The sequence below is a fragment of the Bufo gargarizans genome, chromosome 3 (genome assembly GCF_014858855.1).
Source record: "Bufo gargarizans isolate SCDJY-AF-19 chromosome 3, ASM1485885v1, whole genome shotgun sequence".
NCBI lineage: Eukaryota > Metazoa > Chordata > Amphibia > Anura > Bufonidae > Bufo > Bufo gargarizans.
The window spans coordinates 286561113-286577876 of NC_058082.1; the positions used below are offsets into that span (position 1 = coordinate 286561113).

The 16764-nt window shown below is 41.1% G+C and overlaps 1 protein-coding gene across 2 annotated transcripts in view; it reads right to left on the reverse strand.

Moving 5' to 3' along the window:
• Nucleotides 1-8301: 8301 nt before the first annotated feature.
• USP32 (ubiquitin specific peptidase 32) overlaps nt 8302-16764 on the reverse strand; it is a 240770-nt gene continuing 232307 nt past the window's right edge. For both annotated transcript variants that reach the window (XM_044286239.1, XM_044286238.1), the window contains exon 34: nt 8302-15278. In XM_044286239.1, the coding sequence (XP_044142174.1) occupies nt 15105-15278 (174 nt within the window). In that variant the 3' untranslated portion in view covers nt 8302-15104. The remainder of the gene's footprint in view (nt 15279-16764) is intronic.

Genomic DNA, 16764 nt, shown 5'->3' on the forward strand with positions numbered 1-16764 from the left:
TAGGTGAAACCCCCTTCATGACCAGAGCACTTTTTACACTTCGGCACTACACTACTTTCATCGTTTATCGCTCGGTCATGCAACTTACCACCCAAATGAATTTTACCTCCTTTTCTTCTCACTAATGGAGCTTTCATTTGGTGGTATTTTATTGCTGCTGACATTTTTACTTTTTTTGTTATTAATCAAAATGTAACGATTTTTTTGCAAAAAAATGACATTTTTCACTTTCAGCTGTAAAATTTTGCAAAAAAAAAACGACATCCATATATAAATTTTTCGCCAAATTTATTGTTCTACATGTCTTTGATAAAAAAAAAATGTTTGGGCAAAAAAAAAATATGGTTTGGGTAAAAGTTATAGCGTTTACAAACTATGGTACAAAAATGTGAATTTCCGCTTTTTGAAACAGCTCTGATTTTCTGAGCACCTGTCATGATTCCTGAGGTTCTACAATGCCCAAACAGTAGAAAAACCCCACAAATGACCCCATTTCGGAAAGTAGACACCCTAAGGTATTCGCTGATGGGCATAGTGAGTTCATCGAACTTTTTATTTTTTGTCACAAGTTAGCGGAAAATGATGATGATTTTTATTTTTTATTTTTTTCTTACAAAGTCTCATATTCCACTAACTTGCGACAAAAAATAAAAAATTCTAGGAACTCACCATGCCCCTCACAGAATACCTTGGGGTGTCTTCTTTCCAAAATGGGGTCACTTGTGGCGTAGTTATACTGCCCTGGCAATTTAGGGGCCCAAATGTGTGAGAAGTACCTTGCAATCAAAATGTGTAAAAAATGACCGGTGAAATCCGAAAGGTGCACTTTGGAATATGTGCCCCTTTGCCCACCTTGGCAGCAAAAAAGTGTCACACATCTGGTATCGCCGTACTCAGGAGAAGTTGGGGAATGTGTTTTGGGGTGTCATTTTACATATACCCATGCTGGGTGAGAGAAATATCTTGGCAAAAGACAACTTTTCCCATTTTATTATACAAAGTTGGCATTTGACCAAGATATTTTTCTCACCCAGCATGGGTATATGTAAAATGACACCCCAAAACACATTGCCCAACTTCTCCTGAGTACGGCGATACCACATGTGTGACACTTTATTGCAGCCAAGGTGGGCAAAGGGGCACATATTCCAAAGTGCACCTTTCGGATTTTGCAGGCCATTTTTTACACATTTTGATTGCAAGGTACTTCTCACACATTTGGGCCCCTAAATTGCCAGGGCAGTATAACTACGCCACAAGTGACCCCATTTTGGAAAGAAGACACCCCAAGGTATTCCGTGAGGGGCACTGCAAGTTCCTAGAATTTTTTTTTTTTTGTCACAAGTTAGCGGAAAATGGTGATTTTTTTTTTTCCCTCTTTTTTCCTTACAAAGTCTCATATTCCACTAACTTGCGACAAAAAATAAAAAATTCTAGGAACTCGCCATGCCCCTCACGGAATACCTTGGGGTGTCTTCTTTCCAAAATGGGGTCACTTGTGGCGTAGTTATACTGCCCTGGCAATTTAGGGGCCCATATGTGTGAGAAGTACTTTGCAATCAAAATGTGTAAAAAATGGCCTGCAAAATCCGAAAGGTTCACTTTGGAATATGTGCCCCTTTGCCCACCTTGGCATCAAAAAAGTGTCACACATCTGGTATCACCGTACTCAGGAGAAGTTGGGGAATGTGTTTTGGGGTGCCATTTTACATATACCCATGCTGGGTGAGAGAAATATCTTGGCAAAAGACAACTTTTCCCATTTTTTTATACAAAGTTGGCATTTGACCAAGATATTTATCTCACCCAGCATGGGTATATGTAAAATGACACCCCAAAACACATTCCCCAACTTCTCCTGAGTACGGCGATACCAGATGTGTCACACTTTTTTGCAGCCTAGATGCACAAAGGTGCCCAAATTCCTTTTAGGAGGGCATTTTTAGACATTTGGATCCCAGACTTCTTCTCACGCTTTAGGGCCCCTAAAAAGCCAGGGCAGTATAAATACCCCACATGTGACCCCACTTTGGAAAGAAGACACCCCAAGGTATCCAATGAGGGGCCTGGCAAGTTCATAGAAATTTATTTTTTTTCGCAAAAGTTAGCGGAAATTGATTTTTTTTTTGTTTTTTCTCACAAAGTCTCACTTTCCGCTAAATTAGGACAAAAATTTCAATCTTTCATGGACTCAATATGCCCCTCAGCAAATACCTTGGGGTGTCTTCTTTCCAAAATGGGGTCAGTTGTGGGGTGTTTGTACTGCCCTGGCATTTGAGGGTCTCCGCAATCATTACATGTATGGCCAGCATTAGGAGTTTCTGCTATTCTCCTTATATTGAGCATACAGGTAATGAGATTTTTTTTTCCGTTCAGCCTCTGGGCTGAAAGAAAAAAATGAACGGCACAGATTTCTTCATTCCTATCGATCAATGTGGATGAAAAAATCTCTGCCAAAAAAAAAAAATGGAGGGGAAAGGCGTCTGCCAGGACATAGGAGCTCCGCCCTACATCCATACCCACTTAGCTCGTATGCCCTGGCAAACCAGATTTCTTCATTCGCATCAATCGATGTGGATGAATAAATCATTGCCGGGATTTTTTATATATATATATATATATATATATATATATATATATATACACAAAGTGTTTGCCAAAGCATAGGAACGCCGCCTCCTCCTCAGCTCGTATGCCTCGGCAAACGTATCTGTCACTGCAGAGGAGAAAATCCCGTCTTGCAGCACCGCATACACCGACTTGCGTGTAATCTGACAGCAGCGCAATGCTTCTGTCAGAATGCACATCGGTGCTGCAGCTAGTAGATCGGTTGGTCCACCTGGAAGGTAAAAAGACAAAAAAAAAAAAAAAAAAAAAACCAGGCCACAACGCAATAATTTTATTAACTTTGGAACAGAACATGTAACTTTAACTTTTTGAACTAAACATTAACGTGTTTGCTTACTGGTGTTTTTTTTTTTTTTACCTTTATAGAACAAACCTCTCCTTCCCCATGGGTCAATGTGCAAAGCGCAAATCGCCCAAAGATGTGGCGAAGTGCGTTATGCACTTTGTCCCATGTGAAAGGAGACGTTTGCAGCAGCTGTGAGTGAATGGGCCCTAATAGCCCTGTGTGCCTATCCTGGTGAGATGATCCCTATGCTAGGTGTACCTGTGTGTGGTACTTTCGGAAACACTCCCCTAAGCATAGGGCAGGGTGGTCAGGACAGTCAGGACAGAAATAGCGGGTGTCACGCCTTATTCCACTCCTGCTACAGACACGACATCTTTTTCGGGGTGACGGGTGGGTTGAGGTACCAGCAACGACATTGGGGAAATGTCGCTCGTGTAGACGGCTAACTACACTGGTGGATGGGGCCACGGAACCTCCTGGATACAGGAGGTTCTCGATGATCTCTTCCTGAAATTTGAGGAAGGATCCAGTTCTCCCAGCCTTACTGTAGAGAACAAAACTATTGTACAGAGCCAATTGAATTAAATATACAGACACCTTCTTATACCAGCGTCTGGTTCTGCGGGAAACTAAATACGGAGACAACATCTGGTCATTGAAGTCCACCCCTCCCATGTGGAGGTTATAGTCGTGGACTGAGAGGGGCTTTTCAATGACACGGGTTGCTCGCTCAATTTGTATTGTCGTGTCTGCGTGAATGGAGGAGAGCATGTAAACGTCACGCTTGTCTCTCCATTTCACCGCGAGCAGTTCTTCGTTACACAGTGCGGCCCTCTGCCCCCTTGCAAGACGGGTGCTAACGAGCCGTTGGGGGAAGCCCGCGCGACTAGTTCGCGCGGTACCACAGGCGCCAATCCGTTCTAGAAACAAATGCCTAAAGAGGGCCACACTTGTGTAAAAATTGTCCACATAAAGATGGTACCCCTTGCCGAATAAGGGTGACACCAAGTCCCAGACTATCTTCCCACTGCTCCCCAGGTAGTCAGGGCAACCGACCGTCTCCAGGGTCTGATCTTTTCCCTCATAGACACGAAATTTGTGTGTATAGCCTGTGGCCCTTGCACAGAGCTTATACAATTTGACCCCATACTGGGCGCGCTTGCTTGGGATGTATTGTTTGAAGCCAAGGCGCCCGGTAAAATGTATAAGGGACTCGTCTACGCAGATGTTTTGCTCAGGGGTATAAATATCTGCAAATTTCAGGTTGAAATGGTCTATGAGGGGCCGAATTTTGTGGAGCCGGTCAAAAGCAGGGTGGCCTCTGGGACGGGAGGTGCTGTTATCACTAAAGTGCAGGAAACGCAGGATGGTCTCAAATCGTGTCCTGGACATAGCAGCAGAGAACATGGGCATGTGATTAATCGGGTTCGTGGACCAATATGACCGCAATTCATGCTTTTTTGTCAGGCCCATGTTGAGGAGGAGGCCCAGAAAAGTTTTAATTTCGGAAACTTGGACTGGTTTCCACCGGAAAGGCTGGGCATAAAAGCTTCCCGGGTTAGCGGTTATAAATTGTGTGGCATACCGGTTTGTCTCTGCCACAACTAAGTCTAAAAGCTCCGCAGTCAAGAACAGCTCAAAAAATCCCAGGGCCGAACCGATCTGAGCTGTCTCAACCCGAACTCCAGACTGGGCGGTGAAAGGGGGAACTACAGGTGCGGCTGAAGTTGGGGACTGCCAATCAGGGTTTGCCAGCACCTCTGGGATTCTAGGGGCTCTACGGGCACGTCTTTGCGGTGGCTGCGACGGGGTCACTACTGCACGTGCCACCTTCAACTGCCCTTCTGGTGCTCGCTACTTCACCATGTTCTACGGCAGTGCTGGTACTAGGTCCAGGAAGGGCTGGGCTGCTGGTGTATGCCTCACCACGTAATCCGACAGCACCAGCCCCACTCTGCTGCTCTTGAAGCGGATCCTGCGCAACCTGCGGTCTAGCGACACGGGGCCGGGTACGCCTGCTGCTATCAGGGACCTCAACCTCCTCGTCCGAACTTTGGGTCAGAGAGCCACTGCTTTCTACAGGTTCGTATTCTGACCCGCTGGATTCATCAGATGAGGGTTCCCACTCCTCATCCGACTGGGTCAGAAGCCTGTAGGCCTCTTCAGAAGAATACCCCCTGTTAGACATGTGGGCAACTAAATTTCGGGGTATTCCCTGAGACTACCCAAGAAAAAAAAGCAAGCCTGTCTTACAAATGGGAGGCTAGCGAAGTACCGGAGGCCGCTGCGGTTGATAAAAAATATCAAAACTGATTTTTTTATCGCCGCAGTGCGTGTAAAGTGAATGTGCAGCGATCAAAAAAATTTTTTTGTCACTGCGGTGGGGCGGGCGTGGGCGAACGCACGTGTGGGCGACCGATCAGGCCTGATCGGGCAAACACTGCGTTTTAGGTGGAGGGAGAACTAAAGTGACACTAGTACTATTATAGATCTGACCGTGATCAGTTTTGATCACTTCCAGATACTATAAAAGTACAAATGCTGATTAGCGATACGCTAATCAGCGAATAACGGACTGCGGTGCGGTGGGCTGGGCGCTAACCGATCCCTAAACTACCTAACCAAGGGGCCTAAACTATACTGAAACCTAACGGTCAATACCAGTGAAAAAAAAAAGTGACAGTTTACACTGATCACTTTTTTCCTTTCACTAGTGATTGACAGGGGCGATCAAAGGGTTAATTGGGGTGATCTGGGGCTAGTATGTGGTGTAGTGGGTACTCACAGTTATGTGTGCTCCTCTGCTGGAACCAACCGACCAAAAGAAGGAGCAGAGGAGCACAGCAGCCATATAACCCCATCATATTTACTAATATGTGGGGTTAAATGGCTGCTGCTTGGTTTTTTTGAAAATCAGCAACCTGCCAGCCAATGATCGTGGCCGGCAGGCTGCTGACGAAATACTCTGCAGTGAAATGCCGGCCCGCGATGCGAATAAATCAACCACCTCCCGGACGCATCCGTGCGTACAGCGGTCGGGAGGTGGTTAAGACGGTCCCGCCCTGGGTGCCAGCTGTAAAGGGGGCGCTACAGAACATGTTGCAGACAGCAGGCTGTCAGGTAAGAGATGAACAGCTATAGGATTCTTATTCCTGACAGCCTGCTTTCTGTATTGCTGTACGCTGCTTATAATCTTCTCTTGGACACCTCTTCTCAGTATCCAGCACCACCCCAGCTATCTAGCGGCAAGCAGATGACTGGAGAGGGGGCGGGGCTAATAGTCTTATATTCTATCTAGGGCAAGGATGCCCAACCTGTGGCCCTCCAGGTGTTGCAAAACTACAATTCCCAGCATGCCCGGACAACCTACAGCTATCAACCTGGTGCAGAGCATGGTGGGAGTTGTAGCTTTACAATAGCTGGAGGGCCGCAGTTTGTGCATCCCTAATGTAGAGGAATAGGTCAGCATCTACAGCAAGCATAAGCTGGAGAACCTTCTGTGATGTCACAGTCACATGATCAAAGTTCTTCAGCCAAGCGCTGCACAGGAGGAGGACTAAACTATGGGTGAATAAGGTATCATACGGTGTGTGTGAATAGTGTGTCATCTATGCAGTGTGTGTGTGTGTGTGTGTGTGTGCTTACACCCCCATGGAACTTTTCAAGGGGTACAGTGAGGATCTTGGCCAAGCAGACGTTTCATAGAATTTGGAAGCACTAGGCTGTGAAAATGAAAAATTACATATTTTACAAGAAAATGTCGCTTTAGGCCCAGATTTTTCAGGAGAAAATGCACTCCACAATTTATCCGTTTTTTGGGGAATACAGATACACACATATATATGTATGGGTGCACAGCGGGGATCAGAAGAGAAGGCGCACCATATGGCTGTTGGAGGGAAGATTTCACTGGAATCACTTTCAGGTGGGATGTTGCATTTGAAGACATCCTGAGATACCCCTGCAGGGGAAACCCCCTAGAAATGACCCCAATTTGGAAACTACATACAACCCCCATGGAATTTTTCAAGGGATGCAGTGTGCACCTTGATCAAACAGGCATTTCATAGAATTTCTTAACACTTGGCCATGAAAATAAAAAATTACATATATTTAAAAAAAAAAATTGCTATAGCCCCACCTTTTTTTTTTTCATTTTGACAAGGGGTAACAGGATGTAATGTACCCCATAATATGCTACCCATTTTCTCCCAAATATGTCAACACCTCATATCTGGTCAAAGTGCTGTATGGGCACGCTGCAGGGCTCAGAAGAGAAAGAGCACTATACATTTGAGGCCTAGACTGATGATTTATACAGCACTGTCTGACAACTGCAGAGGATCTGAGGTGAAATATTAAAAAAAGACAGTCCAAAAAGTGTCCCCATTTTGAAAACCACACCACACAGAGAATTTAACAAGGGTTGTCGTGAGCATTTTGCCCCCACAATTATGTTTTTTTATTTTATTTTTACAGTGTTCATCTAGGGGAGCAGATCATGTGGTATTTTTATAGAGAAGATCGATACGGACGCAGCAATACCTAATATGTCTGTTTTATTTTAGATTTGTTCAGTTTTACATAAAAGAATTTTTGAAAAGAAAAGAAATCTTGTTTTTGTGTTGCCATTTTCTGAAAGCCATGTTTTTTTTTTCATTTTTCTAGTGAATGTCTTATGTAGGGGCTTGTTTTTTGTGGGATGAAGTGACATTTTTATTTGTATCATTTTGGGGTAGATACGACTTTTTAAATCGCTTGATATACTTTTTGTGAGGAAAGTTGACAAAAAATCATGTGATACTTTTATAAAGATGCGGCACTACCTAATATGTCTAGAACTTGATTATGGGAAAGGGGCATTTTTTTTTTTTATTAAAACTTTTTTTAATGTAAAACACTTCTTTTTTTTTAAACTTTTTTTTGTCGAAGTATGGGACTTTAGGGACTAACTTTAGGGATCTGATCCCCTCTGCAATGCATTACAATACATTGTGTATTGTAATGCATTACCTGTCACTGACAGCCTGGGGCTCTCTTAGGCTTCTGTAACTGGGGGGCTCCAATGCCTGTGTAAGGCATCGAGCTGCCATAGGAGTTATTAGGTCCCCGTCGCACAGGGATTTGATGGGGATGGTGAGTGAGCCCGTACCCTCCACAAACCCTGTATATGCCGTGGTCGGTCTAGAACACGGCATACGCGATCAGCACTGTCAGTAACTGCTGTGGCCCAGCCGCTGATCGAGCAGCTCCTGCCCCTGCCAGATCAGAGCTCCTGCCTCTTCAGTCCTCGGAGCCTCCAAATGCGTTCTATAGTCTACAGTCTGTTGTCCATCCCTATCTTTGTTAATAACAGACAGATCACAAAAACTTCAGTCTCCATAAAATAATATCTGCATCCACAGCTTTTAATTTGTTGGAATAATAGTTACAGATAAACAGGGTCACTCCATGTACAATTACCAATACTTTTATACATGTCATATTTCAATAACATCAACACTAATCTTATTTACAAGGTGCATATGTACATAAAAATCTTTCTAAAGTCAGTGCATTGTCAATATTTTTATACAAGAATTTACAAATTGAACGTAGGTAACGGTTAATTTAATAAATGTCCTGCTAATTTATGAGTTTATAGAATTTTATAATTTAAAAAAAATAATTACAACCAAGTATAATAACAAATAAGATTAAAAAATATAAACGTGCTACCAACATAAATAACGATTACCTAACAATCACCAGTATGTAGTTTGTTCATAACAAATTGATGCACTGTTATGTTCACATTGTATAACTAGGTAAGAAAATAGAGAAGCATACGTTGTATTTTGTTATACAGGCATATCCCATTAGAAATCATGTTGTTATGATCGAAATGGTGAACCATGACACTTGACCAATGCTGTTAACCTGTAATATTCCTACCAATAAGTTAGTGGAACAGGTGCTGCCTCCTTAGTGCACATTTTGACATACCTATTGTTCAAAATTCAGAAGACATATGGATTTAATGCACTGATACAACATGTTGACTGAAGGTAAAGGGGATATCCACCCTGCCAGGTACAATAAGCTGACAACTTTGGATAACATCTAGGAGTTGGCCAAAGAGCCATGAATGCGATCACTGCTGCAATATTTTTGTGGCCTGGGGTTACAAAATAGGTTCTATATTTATTCTGAAGAAAGGCTGTTGTCTGTGCTTGGTTATTAAAGTCTAATATGTACTGGGTTGCAATAGGATCAATCTAGTGTGTATGATGTATGAAGACATTAGTTCTATCATGGATTAGAAATATACATTTTAAATTTCTATTTTAGAGATCTCTAGGGTTTAAAGGAAATCTTTCATCAGGACAAACCCCTTTAAATAAGTGCATCTCTCTTTTATTGGAACAGACCAGTTTGGAGTGCAATGGTTTTAAGTGTTCTGTAGGTTATTAACTGTGCTTCTCAGTCTGAATGGTCAAGGCTCCTTCAGATGCAAAAGTTGTGGGTGCAGCCATGTGGATGGAGGGAATATAACATCCAGTGAACACTTTAATCTGGGCAGATCAAGTTGCCGCACTGCATCCACAAGGAATGTGATTATGTAAAGTTATCTTTCCTGGTGACAGATTCCCTTTAATTTTAATTTTTAAGGTTTGGCCTTGTACAATTTAAAGTGACTTTATGAATTATGGACCCTTCAAATTTAACCAGACCCAGCATCTCACCATGGTTGGTGCAGGTGCTAGAGATATGATACCAATCATAACAAAACTAGAAAACTATATCAACTATATTTGAAATGCTTCTTAACTTATACTTACTTGGGCCCTACATTTAGTTCTTGAGGAATGGATGTACAGTCTACTTCTGCTTATCTATACAGACTGGTCTAAAGGTCCTTTTACATTGCCCGATGTGGGGTCATAATGAGTTGTGAACAACAAATTGATTAACCTTTGTTTAAAGGGCCCTAACAAGGAATTGGAAACTGTATAGGGGATGAATGAGCATTAATACAATTGTTTATCCCCTTACACTTTACATTACATCAGTATCACATTCCCTATTTACATGAGGGGATGTGCTGCTGACAAGCAAGCATTTTATGCCTGCATAAAAGATCCACTCAGCTGACAAATGAGTACTATTATGAATGCTCGTTTAACCGATCACTCCTGTAAAAAGGTCCTTAAGACACACTATATACCTATACTTTAATGTATATAAGTCTTGATAATTTAAGTTTGGGGACCACATTTCAAGTTAGGATAAAGTATTAATTTTCCTTAAGATTCTTTTAGTAAAGCTAAAGAATAGCAGTATAAAAACAAGTTCATTTCTATACCCAAAAAGGCAATAAAAATTGTCTACAGGATGGCTTAAAGGCTATGGAAATCTTCGGGGCAATTTTTTTAAATTATTGCATTGTACTAATTTTGAGCTAAAAATCACTTTTTCAATTGGTTGAGCCCCTTTCGCTGTACAGCCATGAGATTCTCTAGATAGCATACTCTGTATTTTTATTGTGTTCTGTCCAGGAAGCTCAGCTGATGGCTCCTTATCTCTGCTCTCTGCAACATTCATTAGCGCTCAATTCTTATTCTGTGCCTTAAATAACTGTTTTTGAGCTATTACAGCTAGGTAGAAGTCAACCTTTCATGACAAAGCTGCTGCATATTTTTAATAAAGGCTAATTGAAAATTGAGTAAAATGCAATCATAAATAATTGCCCCGAAGGTGTACATAGCCTTTTAAACTTTCTAATGTTAAGTACTTTACAGCCTAGATTATGTAACAAATTAATTGAAAAATGGCAACAATGTAGGTAACAGAACCTGCCAAACAAATGTTCTTAAAAACATAGAGCATGTGTAGGTTGGTAATGCCGCACAATGCCCAATAAATAGCTCAGCTTCAGTAGAATTCTTTAATCATTGGTCAACCATCTTTAATAAAAGGAAATGCATGGCACTATGGTTGGCATATTTACATAAAGTAATTGTCTGGACAAAGAACGTCAAGTGCTGTCCACATTGTCCAAACATTGTGCTTACTTGTGTGCTTAGAAATGAATAGTCCAAGATGAGTATGTGTGGTGAACTCTGATGACAGTGATGTCTCGATAATAACACCATCTAGTATGAATGAAAGCAGAGTGAAAAGTAAAGGAGCTCATAGGCGGCAATTAAACTGAATATAAAATGTCACTGCACGCTTAGAGACAAAGAGAAAACTCAATAGATGCTGAATCTCTATAAGATATCAAACTCTAGTAAGTAGACGTACAATGCGTCTATTCAGGGCTGTACAATGCAACCATTCAGGGCTAATGAGTAATAGAGGAATACGTGTCACGTTCTGCAGTGTATGTACGTCATTCACTGATACTAGAGGGACATTCCTGAGAAACACTGAAAATGACCAGTTCAGACCATTATACCTGTTAGTGGCCTTTAAACAAGCTTCGCGTGGGATCTAACCATTTCATTATAATTAATTAAGAAGTGGGAAGTGAAACCTAATTCCACATTTACATCTAAAATCTGTATGACAAATGACATATCAACCAGAATATTTCCTGGTCATGGTCTTGTAATACAAGACCATAATTCTTTGCAGCAAGATTTCGCCTTAGCTTAGGGTTACAAAAGCTCCATTCCCTGTAATTTCTGCTGCAGCAGAAAAGTTGTCGCTTTTCAGATTTACTTGGATGACTGTATAGCCTCTTACCACTTACTAGGAGGATACACTTCAGTAATCATGGGAATATCTTACAAAGTAAAAGCAAATTCATGTCACAAAAAATTAATCTGGGCATTCCGAAAAAATCTTAATTCCTATTGGTTTAGTTATATTACAAAATAAATGTTAAAGGGGTATTCCAGGATTTACAGTATATCATGAAGACCTATCCTCAGGATAGGTCATCAACTTAATATTGGTGGGAGTCCAACACCTGGCACTCCACGGATCAGGTGTTTCAGGCCGCTGCAGTGAGGGAACTTATACAGTGTAGAAGACAGCTTCGTACACTGTGTAGTGGCCATGCCAGGGTACTGTAGCTTAGCTGGTATTATGGGAGCTGAGTTGCAGTACGCCGACTCCGCAAACTACACAATGCACAGAGCCTTCTACAAGGTATAGTTTACAGCACCGTACCTTCCCAAAACAGCTGATCAGTGGGGTGCTGGGTGCCAGGCCCCCATTATCTCAATATCTGTAGCCTGGAATATCCCTTTAAATGGGTTTTTCCTAATATTCATTTTATGATGTCATTAGGACATGTCCCAAAATAATGATCAGTTGACTTCAGTTCTCGGGACTCTTTTGGAGATGTAACATGTCCTTGTCACGATCTACTGTATCTAAATGAATGGAGCTTGCTGAAAACATTGAGTGCCCTAGATTCTGGGAGAACTCTTTTTACATTGTTTCCACTATAAAGGGATGTACACACAATGGATTTTACAGCAAAATTTTGGCAGGCAGCCACGACAAAATTTTGGCAGAAACCCACTGGCTGCTGCGTCCTTTCTGCCTCCCGTACATCTCAATGGGAGGCAGCACTGAGGATCGCGGAGTGGTGGCTTATAGCCATGGCCGACCGAAAGGGGACATGTTTTTTATCCTCCGAGCTGGCCCTCATTGAAATGAATGGGAGGCAGAAAGAAAGTAGATGCCAGTGGTTTTTTTGGCGAAATATCAATGAGGCCGTCTGTGCCAAAACTCCGCTGTAAAATCGGTTGTGTGAATGTACCCTAAGGCTGAAAATACATAGGCAGTTTCAATGGAGTTTTTGAAGCAATACAAGATGTGTATCCAGAAGGACCGAGTCCTTCTACTTGTCTGGAATCCACTGCCGAATTTGAATTTAAAAATACACTACTTTAAAAAGTACTACAAAAACTGAAAGTGTGATTTCAGCCTGAAGTGGTTAAAATGTGTCAGATGTTCCCTTTTCCTGCTTTAATTGTAAAGTAATATACAATAGAAAAGACAAGTACTATAAAGGGGAAAGCAAAGCAGTCCTAATCATCCTTCTGTCTTTATTATGTGCAACTTTTCCTATATCGCCCCCAGTGCTTCTCCATTATCATAAAATAAGATTATATTTAATAATGCTAAAATCTGACTTCTGATGTTTACACAGCATTAGCAATAAAACACTGGAATTTACTCATTTGAATTTGTATGTGTAATAAAACTAGAAACGTAATACAAAAGCCACAGGGGACGTGTCTGAATAGTGTTGTTTATGTGACAATGTACTTGCTGATGTTGCAAAAAATAGTGGTTTCTGTCATTAAAAAAGACTTCATGCACACAACCTTATTTTGTATCTGTATCCGATCTGCATTTTTTGCGGATTGCACACAGACCCGTTCATTTCTATGGGTCCACAAAGGAAAAAAAAAAAAAAAAAAAAAAAACATTATCCATGTGCTGTCTGCACGTTTCGCAAATTATAGAACATGTCCTACTCTTGTCCATATTGTGGATAAGAATGGTCATTTCTATAAATGGGAGTGAAAAAAAATGCAGATTGCACATTGAAGGCGTCCATATTTTGCAGGACCTTGGTTTGCAGACCACAACACGGACATGGTCGTGTACATGAGTCCTTAAGGGTCCATTCACACATCCGAAAAATGGGTCTCCATCTGTTCCGCAATTCTGAGGAACAGGTGCGAACCCATTCTTTTTCAATGGGGCCTGAAAGTGCTGTCCACATCCGCATTTGCGGATCTGCACTTCTGTTCCGCAAAAAAATAGAACATGTCCTACTCTTGCCTGCACATACGGATGTGTGAATAGACCCTAACTGTTTCTCACATTTGTCTTAAGGGAACCTGCATGACTGACTTACGCTTGCTGCAAATGTATACGGTCCTTTGGCGCAAATATATGGCCATATCTCTATGTCTCAATATTGGAATAAAAAATAAAAAAAACTATCAAAGCACTCATTATCATGGTGATTGTATTGATAATAATGGGACTCCCATTTTGAATGTCATCGTTTTTAGCCACCTATTGCCACACATTGTTTAATAGATGAGCTGCAATGTAGATGACAACGCCCATTAAGAGATCGTCTTAATAACCTCTATTCCAGTTTTTTAAATTCTTATGTCATTGCATATAAATGTAGGTGGTCATTTACTATCAGAAATACGCAAATATTAGGTATTTCTGGCGCACATTGTTATTATAATACAGGTTATTTCCTCCGCAATAAGACATTTTTCCCTGTGCATGCCAGGTCTAAACAAGTGGGCAGGGAAGGGTTGGCAGGCCCGTCTCATTCATCATTTTCTACACCTGTTTTAGGCGTAGAAAATGGTCTAAATCTACACCAGCAAGGAAAGTGTCTTACATTTAGACTGGCAGTCGATACGCCAAAGTTATGTAGAGGCCGGCGCCTCTGAATAACTTCAGCCGAACCACTATCAGCTAAAGGGCTTATTAAGACCGACGTCTTAAAAGCCGGTTTTAATAAATGACCCCCATAGTATTTGGAAATGTTTAACATTGCAAAGATGTGTGCACCATTATGGCTGGTTAGAAAAACCTTTCATTAATGGTAACAATGAAAACCCCTTACAGGACATTGTACTTGTATGCTTTCTAAGATCCTTTCATCAAGGACTACTGCAAGAAGCAGCGCATTAAGTAGTCTGTATGCAATGACACATCACACTGTGTACATAGACTTCAATGCACACCATGTATCGCATGGACCTGTGGCCATAGCCAACACAACTTCGGTCCTTGAGAACTATCACAGGGACTGAATCGACTGAAATATCTTCGTCCTCGAGAATCGTTAATTAATAAATATCAGATGAAAGTCAATACCATATGCTCCTTATAACATTTAAGTCACTGCGAAATTGCACTAAAAAATAAAAATAAAAAAAATCAGAAAAGAAAATGATGGCTAACTTCACTTGCCCTAGGCACATTGCTGAAAAGGACAAAAATAAATTAAAACGTACAGAAAAAAATAGAAGGACATTTAAAAGAATCAATGTCATTTTATCTACTGTCTATGTTGTTGAATGGCCCTACATGCATTGGTGACCTCAACACCAAAAATTTAGACAGAATAATATCTCCATAACATTCTTCTTCAATACTCTTCTGTCTCCCCAGCGAATCAGCTGAACATACTGGAAGCACGGCCATGTTACTGCAGCACACAATACTTTTTATAATCAGATTCAAAGTCTTCATCCATACTGCTAGTGTCTGCCATTTTCTTCCCGTCAATCTTTGGCAGAAATTGTGCATAGTCCACCCCTTGCTGCTCATAGAACAGGATGTAGGCAGAGTCTGTATCGATTTCATCAGGGTGTAGCTCCTGTGGATGAAAAAAAAAATACGTTTCAGAACAGCATAATAAACACTTTTCAACAGGTAATGAATATTTTTTTTACAGTATACACATAGGCCCTGATTTATCATACCTTCACCCTGATAATTCTGGCTTCAAAAAGTCACAAAATAGTTTTTTTGAGACATTTTTTGCACTTGCTTGCGCAAAACGTACAGCGCTTGTGCAAAAATTTTCGACTTTTTACACTCACCTGTGCAAAATTTAGCGAACTTTTGGCATTTTTATACCACTCACTCCAGTTTTGTAATATAGGTGGAAAAGTGGGTGTGGTTTCACTCCAGACTTATCACCGCGACTTTTTATTTAATTTTTTAAAGTCGCAGTCTCACTCCAGGAGGAGGGTGGAGTAGGAAAAATGGAATAGCGTCTCTAGACAGAACTGTTAGGTTTAAGGACAAGCCAAATTTGTCAAACATCCTATGACATTTCATAAATGTGGCATAAAGTAGAACAACGCAGACTCAAGCAAAACGGACTTCAAATATTCCCCTCATAATATATTACAGTTCTGTTCAAATATTACTCGGCTCAAACGAGAGAAATAAAGTTGGAAGAAACAATATTCTTCTCATGAAAGCTATGGACACATGATAAAACCCTTATGCACCCTACAGTAAATAAGTGATCCATTGGGAGCTGTTAGTATCTATTATAGGACAGATCCACCTCCATACATGTTCGATGGCGTTATAACATGGATTTGTATTTGCAACAGGTACTTCTATAGTATGGTCATCTATGAGAATTGAAAACGCCACTGTGGCTTTACCGCATCTATAATATTTGGGGGGTACTATCTCTTCTTGGGGAGAGAATGCCTTAATCAGCATGAGGAGGCTTATAGGCCATACTTGCACCTCTGGAATTCTGGGAAGAAAGGGATGCAAAGGAGCTCTTGATAAGCTCTGCCTCTAACGTCACTAGATGTGAGGCAGCTATAATAATAATACCCAGATGCAATGGGGTCAATAAGTCTAGAAACTAGGTGCTGAGGTTCTAGTCCTTGGCTTGTTCTATTCATGTCTGTGGAAATTCTTATTGCCTGGCTACTAAAACATAAAACTGGCTCCTGGACTAGGCTACTGCTTCTTCAGGCCTATAAGCAAGCTTTTCTCAGAAGTTGAGTAGTCTACAGTGCTGCCCATAATTATTCATACCCCTGGCAAATTTTAAATTAAAGTTACTTTTAGTCAACCAGCAAATAATTTTTGGATGGGAAATTACATAGGTGTCTCCCAAAACATAATAAGACGATGTACAACAGGCATTATTGTGGAAAAAAAACATTCCTCAGCTTTTATTTACATTTGAGCAAAAAGGGTCCAGTCCAAAATTATTCATACTCTTCTCAATAATCAATAAAAAAAATCCTTTATTGGCTATTACAGCAATCAAATGCTTCCTATAATTGCAGACCAGCTTTTTGCATGTCTCCACAGGTATTTTTGCC